The sequence below is a fragment of the Gossypium hirsutum genome, chromosome A08 (genome assembly GCF_007990345.1).
Source record: "Gossypium hirsutum isolate 1008001.06 chromosome A08, Gossypium_hirsutum_v2.1, whole genome shotgun sequence".
Taxonomy (NCBI): domain Eukaryota; kingdom Viridiplantae; phylum Streptophyta; class Magnoliopsida; order Malvales; family Malvaceae; genus Gossypium; species Gossypium hirsutum.
This window is the reverse complement of record NC_053431.1, coordinates 102,337,092-102,345,129: the sequence shown is the minus strand read 5'-3', so window position 1 is coordinate 102,345,129 and position 8,038 is coordinate 102,337,092. Positions and strand designations below refer to the sequence as shown.

At 32.7% G+C, this 8,038-nt stretch overlaps 1 protein-coding gene across 1 annotated transcript; it reads left to right on the top strand.

The window, feature by feature from the left end:
- Nucleotides 1-3,630: 3,630 nt before the first annotated feature.
- Nucleotides 3,631-7,287, top strand: LOC107933526 (jasmonoyl--L-amino acid synthetase JAR4). Its single transcript, XM_016865759.2, has 5 exons — nucleotides 3,631-3,968; nucleotides 5,039-5,344; nucleotides 5,423-5,524; nucleotides 5,618-6,399; nucleotides 6,678-7,287. The coding sequence occupies exons 2-5, from the start codon at nucleotides 5,052-5,054 to the stop codon at nucleotides 7,214-7,216; spliced, it is 1,716 nt and encodes a 571-aa protein (XP_016721248.2). The 5' UTR covers nucleotides 3,631-3,968; nucleotides 5,039-5,051; the 3' UTR covers nucleotides 7,217-7,287.
- The last annotated feature ends 751 nt before the right edge of the window (nucleotides 7,288-8,038 follow it).

Here is an 8,038-nt window from a genome sequence, read left to right as displayed (position 1 = left end):
GGATTGGGGGAAAACGAAAGTTGTCGACTAGCTATCCCGTTTCGTTTTATATCGTCCGAGGTAAGTTTATAAGAAAATAGACGTATTTAATTTTAATTAAATGCAAATTATATATGCTGAAATGAAATGTGAGAATATATACTTGCAAATGTCGAATGTGTATAAGCTTGGTAACCATGTTCACGTGTTTGTTTCGACTGAGTTATGACGTCCGAAAACCTCGTATGAACCTTAGGAATAGTTGGGATACATATGTCATGACATAGGACCGATATATGTGTGCGAGTAAGACCATGGCATCGATATGTGACTCCAATATATGTGTGCGAGTAACGCCCTGTCTGGGACAGTGGCATTGATATGTGATTACATGTAAGACAACGTCTGGGATGTTGGCATTGTACGATATGTGTGATTATCCAAGTGTCCTATCCAATTCTAAATGGTTTATTGGGCAAAGGTAAATCGCGAATGGATGTGTAAAACGAGCTAAATGGCCAAGTATGAATTAGCTTGTTGACTACTAGTAATAAGGTAGGTATGTAACTTGATAGTTGTTATAAATTATGTGTGATGCAAAGGAAAAATATATATGAATTTGGTAAGTGTATTCGACTTTGTGAATAAATGGTATGAATATTATGAAATTGATTCTTGCATATGTGTATATATATGACCATGTATATTCGGCTAAATAAGTAATATATGTACATGATGTTATATTATGATTCTTGAGCTTATGTAAATGTGTATATGTATGTTTGATTATATAATGACATTTTGGCTTTGAAAGTTGAATGACATTTGGTTAATTTGATTATGTGAACATTTGGCCAAGGTAGAAATTGTCTATGAATATGTATCATTTATGGAATTTGTGAGTCTCAGATTAAGCATAGTAATGTTAATATAAATTGATTTAGTTTAAAATGAGTATTTATATCATTGGGTTGTTTATTTGCTTATGACTTACTAAGCTATAATAGCTTACTCTGTGTGTTCATGTTTACTCTATTTTATAGATTTTGGATCAAGTTACGAGCTCAGGGATCATCAGCAAAGATCATCACACTATCTACTGTTTTGGTACTTAATAAGTTGAATTCGAATTATGGCATGTAAAGGCTAGCCTTGGAGTTAGTTTATTTTGAAAGTATATGTATTTAAAGCCATACGAAAATGGCTTAATTTCCATGCTTAAATTCGGTTTTTGTTGGACTATGGCTTAAGTTCTTTTTGGTTATTATGCAATGTGTCAAGGATGAATGATACTTGTGATATCTATTTGAGCGTTGAAGTTGCTTGGTGAATTTGGATGTGTGCATTGGATTGATTCGGTTATGGTATGCATAGATAAAAGATTATTTAAATTTTTGGTTGTTGTATTTGGTTAAAGTGTTATATGGGATTTGGCATTAAAGGTTGTTTGGCTATGTCCGAGCATGATATAAGTTTGTCTTGATATGTTCATTATATGGTATGGGGGATTCATGTTTTGAATATATATATATATCTATTTGTAGTTAATGACTTACTCTTGAGAGGTATAAATTGTAATATGAGTTGGTTTGAAAATTATACAATAGTGTATTGTGAATTCGAATATAAGATAAAGGTATATGAGATGGTTATGACTAACTTGTGATTCGGCATTTTCTTATATAAATATTTATGCATATGATGAATTGACTTGATATTTATCTCATCTAAAAGTATACTACGTAATAGATAGGTAATATGTAAGATTATTTGTGTCTTAGAGAAAGTTTAGATGACCAAATTGATGATAAATAGGTTAGTTGTGTATCCGCATTTTTGGCATGTGAAATGAGTGCATTTCAAATCGTTACTTGTGTTATAAAATGGTTAACTATAAATAAATGATTGAGCATAATTTTAGTTTGTGAATTAAGCTTGATAAGTTTTGTTATTGATGTTCGATTATAGCTCATGTTCAATATGGTTAAAATGTGTATAAGGTTTATTTGTTTAATGAAACATATTTGATTATTTGTGAAGATATGAATGCCGTGTAGGCTGATGATTAAATTGCCATGTGTTAGGTTTTATTTGATTTAATTTGTACATGTTTCGAAATATGTCTTAAAATGTTTGATGTTTATTAGATATCCGAATTTGACTTGTATTTGTATATTATGTAATGATAAAATTTCGATTGATATTTAATTGGACATTCATATATACATATGAATATGACTTGTGTGAATATTTAGAGTTGTGCTTTTGTCCAGTAATTCCTCCGGACTCTAATCCGGCAACGGATATGGGTTAAGGGTGTTACAATTAGAGGACCTAAGAGTACCTTCCTTTTAGCTAACTTATTACTCTTGAAATTTATTGATTTGGAGATGTGTGAAATATACAACGGTGACCATACATTAGTTTTTGACTTTAATATAAAAAAATAAAAGAATTTGAGTAGTTTTTTTGGCATAATGTTAATTTGGCCTTGAACGTTTGTAATTTTTACCAATTTGACTTTTATCCTTTTTTTTAAGCTAAGTTTGACCATTCTTTCAAAATGAGTCAATTTGATTTTCTTTAACAAAAATACTGATTAAAACATTAATATTTTAATGATGATAGTGTGGCAACTCGTGTGACAATCTATGCATGTTTTATGCTGACATGACACTATTTGTCTTATAATCCGCATCAACAAATAATTTTAAAATTATAAAAATCTTCAAAAAATAACAAAATATCAAAATATCAAAAAAGCCTATAAAATGTTTATAAAAAATAGCATGAATTACACACGAATTTCCATGCGAGTTGCTATGTTTAAAAATTTAATATTTTAGTCAATATTTTTATTAATTAAATAATAATTTAACTCTTTTTGAAATGTTAATTGCCAAATTTAAATCTTTTTGAAAGGTTGAAGGTCAAATTGATAAAAATATAAATATTAAGAGTTAAATTTATCATTATTCTTTTTTAATATAAATACTTAGTAAAATTTTTTACCCTGCCTTGCTTTTAAATATTTAATGTATTTAAGAAGGAAAATTAAGAAGAGGAATAAAATAAATAAATCATTTATATTCTAGACTTAAAAGTTGAAATTGATATTTTATTGATTCAATTATGTTATTGTTAATATTAAAAAAATAAATGAAAAATAACTTTTTTCAAAAGGATAAATATCAACGTAAATTCAAATATCAAGACTCAATAGATATGGGTAATATTGTCAATGCAGGAGGACGTGAGTTCGAGTGCGTTGAAGCGCATTATTCTCCTATTTATGAGTTGAAGAATGGCTATGAGTATTTCTAGACATTTTCATTATCTATTCTTGTAGATTATCCATGTAAAGTTTAAATTAAATTTTTATATGAATGGTAAATACAAATATATTGATAAATTTAATGGTTGAATTGTTAAAATATTCTATTTATGCCTTATAAAATTTTAAATTAATAAAGATAAAATTATATTTTAACCCGTAAAAATAATAAAAATAATTTAATTTTTTAAAAATTATTAATATATAAACTATTAAAATCATGAAAATTTACATCTTTATTACCCTAACAACATGTTTTAGGCTTTTAGCTTCTCCGCTGTATAAATTAATAACAAAAATAAAATTATGATCGTATTCACTCTGAAAAGACTCTTAGGAGATTGGTTATATATTATATATGGTCGGATATAGATATATATGAAGGCCAGCGCGAATATCCATTGACCAGCTCAACGACCCAACCTTCCCCCCCCCCCCCCCCCACCAAAAAAAATAAAACTTCAACCCCTCCGTACATACAGAAAATTCTAAAATTTTCTCTTTGTTTTCCAGTGAGGATAACGCGGTGTTTTTGAGTTTTTTTTTCCTTTTATAACCTCTCTTTCTGCTCCTTTTTTTTCCTCAATTGAGAGTTATTTAATTCATGCTCTAAAGCTGCTGAGAGAAGGGAGATTTCTAGATTCGGATTTTCGAGGTATGCTGAAATTAGAGTTCTGTTTGTTATTTTATTTGATTTGTTTCGAGTTTTCAATAATGTTTGGTTAGTATATTAGTGCTTAATGGGTTCTTTTGGTTGTTTAGAAGGCTGATGAACGTGCGGGGATTTTTATCTTCGAAGAATTAAACTTAGTTTTGGAGTTTTATTTTTTATTTTTTTAAAAAAAGTTTGGGTGAGGTAATGGAGGGAAGTGGATTCAATTCAAGTTTTTAATTGTTCTGGAAATAAATTGTCTCCAACTCACTTATTTAGCTATTTTTTCGCTTAATATGAACATATTACGGAATTTATGAAAAATGCAATTCTTCTTCTTCTTCTTCTTCTACTGACTTTTAGCGTTTACGTGTTCATGGATCTATGTAAGTTGGTTGTAATTTCTGATTGGAAACTTCGAATCTGTATGACTGTTTTGGCCGAATGATTTAGAATAAATTTCAAGGAAATTAGACGATGAAAACCAAAACAGCTTATTGAGAGTTCAAAACGAAAAGATGACTTTTAGTGGATTCATCTAAAACGAGAGCTAATGGTTTAAATCTTAAATCTTATTGAGAGAAAAGCTTACAGGAAAACTGCAGAAATCTTCGAAAACTTGCAATTATTATCTTTTTAACTTTTGGTGAACATAAACTTTAAAGTTCATCTCCTTGTACTACTTGATTCTTCTAAATTCCTTTCTTCTAAGGGATGAAAATTTATATTCATTGAAACTGAACGAAAACCCTTTTATGGCGAAAATCCCAGTGTTTGGTTACAAATACTTTTCAAAGCAACCTATTTATATTTTATAGTCTAATTATATTACCAAAGCCGCCAAGCGTGCTAGCATATAATTTAAATCTTAAGATAAGTGAAGTTTCAACATTGGTTTTTCATCTAAGACTTAGTTCTTAGAAGACTAGATTTGATTTGTTGCATTTGCTCATAAAATCCAATATTTAAAGAGTCCAACAAGAATTGGGTGAAAATTGATAACATAATCTGAAATGAAATGAAATGAAACACCAAATATTTCCATCATACTGCTCTTGTTTCAATATATGTAGAGTTTCAGTAACGATGATAGAAAAGATGGAACTTCTGGACGTGGATAAACTGATAGAAGAGTTTGAATCGATGACAAAAGATGCCGGGAATGTTCAAAGGGAGACTTTAAAGAAGATTTTAGAAGAAAATGGATGTGCTGAATATCTGCAAAATCTGGGCCTCAATGGCAAAACCGACCCTGAAAGCTTCAAAGCTTGTGTTCCTCTCGTCACTCACAATGACTTGCAGCCTTATATTCAACGAATTGTCGATGGTTCTTCCTCTCCGATTCTTACTGGAAAACCAATCACCACCATTTCTCTCAGGTATATATAGTTTTAATCATTGTTTTTTATGATTTGATTTTTCAGAATTGAGAGCTGGTTTTTTGTTTGAAACCGCAGCTCTGGGACTACTCAAGGAAAGCCCAAATTTGTGCCTTTCAATGACGAATTAATGGAAACTACTTTGCAGATTTACCGTACTTCATATGCTTTTAGAACAAGGTGTGGTAGTATTGAATTGAATATTCTTTTGTTATTATTGAAATAAATGGTACAGGTTGGATGATCTTAACCTGTTTCAGTATTGTCATACAGAGAACTTCCTATTGAGAATGGGAAGGCTTTGCAGCTCATTTACAGTAGCAAACAAAGCAAAACCAAAGGGGGTTTGATTGCCGGAACGGCGACTACCAATGTCTTTCGCAATTCACAGTTCAAGAACACAATGAAAGCAATGCAGTCACAGTGTTGCAGCCCTGATGAAGTGATATTTGGTCCTGATTTCCACCAATCCTTGTACTGCCATCTCTTGTGTGGGCTGATTTTCCGCAAAGAAATTCAGTTCATTTCATCCACCTTTTCCCATAGCATTGTTCATGCTTTTCGAACCTTCGAGCAAGTTTGGGAAGAGCTTTGTGCTGATATAAGGGAAGGGGTATTGACAAGCCGGATCACGTTCCCTTCGGTCCGATCAGCGATGGCCAAATTGCTGAAGCCAAATCCCGAACTAGCTGATTTGATTCAAAAGAAATGCTTGGGACTGAATAACTGGTACGGACTGATACTGGAGCTTTTCCCTAATGTGAAATACATCTATGGGATCATGACTGGTTCCATGGAGCCTTATCTGAAAAAGCTGAGGCATTATGCAAGGGATTTGCCTCTTATAAGTGCTGATTATGGTTCTTCAGAGGGTTGGATTGGGGCAAATGTCAATCCAAATGTACCCCCTGAGTTGGCTACTTATGTCGTGCTCCCGAATATCGGATATTTTGAATTCATTCCTCTGAAAGAGAATGTTGAGGAGGCCAAGCCAGTAGGTTTGACTGAAGTTAAGGTTGGTGAAGAATATGAGGTTATTATCACCAGTTTTGCAGGTATTCTTTTTCCTGCATTTCATACAATTTGTGTGGCAAATCTTTCTCCTTTGAATACGTTTTTGATTTTCGTACAACCGACTCTATTAAATTTGTTGTTTTGTCCTAAATAGATTCTTTAACACAGACATAACTGACCAAGTTGATTAAGACAAGACACACCCTTTGCATTGGTTGTTTTTGTGTTCCGTGCTGGAAAAGGTTTAGGATCATGTAAAACAGAACCCCATATTAATTATTGTGTGATTCTTGATTTCCCTTTCAACTTTAATCGGCAGGTTTATACAGGTATAGGCTAGGGGATGTGGTCAAGATTACCGGCTTCCATAACTTGAGCCCGGAGCTGAAATTTATCTGCAGAAGAAACCTCATGCTGACCATAAACATTGACAAGAACACTGAGAAAGATTTACAGCTCGCGGTTGAAGCAGCATCCAAGTTAAACACTGAGGAAAAGCTGGAAGTGCTCGATTTCTCTAGTCACGTCGACTTATCGACCAACCCTGGTCACTATGTGATCTTCTGGGAAATCAGTGGGGAAGTAAGGGATGAGGTACTGGAAGAATGCTGCAATTGTTTGGATCGTTCTTTTGTCGATGCAGGCTATGTTAGCTCCCGGAAGATCAACGCCATTGGTCCTCTCGAGCTCCGAGTTGTTCAAAGGGGAACTTTCCAAAAGATTCTTGATCATTACGTAGGATTAGGAGCTGCCCTTAGTCAGTTTAAAACACCGCGATGTGTAGGGTCTACAAACAATGAGGTGTTGCAGATATTGTGTAACAATGTTGTGAAGAGCTACTTCAGTACTGCTTTCTAGTTGTAGTTAACAGAAAATGTATAATGCTTATCATTTCCTAAATAAGTAAAGATGTGAGAAAGGTTAAATAACGAATCCAACCACATAAAATGCCTGTGTAGTAGGTAAAATATGTGTATAATTAATGGACGTGATGAAGTAGGAGCACATGAAAGTGGGATCGCCTTGTCTTGTCTGGAAATGAAACTAAATAAATAAGCTAGTGAACGATGAGGTCCAGTTCCACAAAATCTTAATAATTGAATTAGCTTCACAAATATTAATTAGCTGTCGGTGATGATGTGAATTATTATTTGTCCATAAATGATTTGATCTTAGGAAATCGCACGTTCGTTTCTCATTTTTGTTAGTTAGCTCTTTTCCTTTCTATTCTGATTTTGTTTCCAACCCAATTTCGTATTAAAAAGATGGGTAAATTATACCAAGATAGCTGACAAAATAGTCACCTAGGTTTCATTTCAGTCATTAACGTTATTGAAAAGTGACAAATTAGTCACTCATTAACATTTTCTGTCACAGGTTTAACGGGATAGCTGACGTGGCCAGTTAACTAGCTGATGTGGCCAGTTAACTAGCCACGTTGAACGAGTAGTCAAAGGGTCAAACAAGAAAAGAAAAGATGATTGGTCAGAATGATTTTTCTTCATTTTCTTCTCATCTTTCTCTTCATCTTCTTCTCCCTCAACTTCTTTCTCTTTATGCTTCTTTTATTTTTTTTCTTGTTCTTCTCTTCTTTCTCTTCATCTTCTTTCTCCCACAACAGAATAATGGCTACAAATCAAGAGCCACAACAACAGTTGCTGAACAACCCCAAGCCACCCT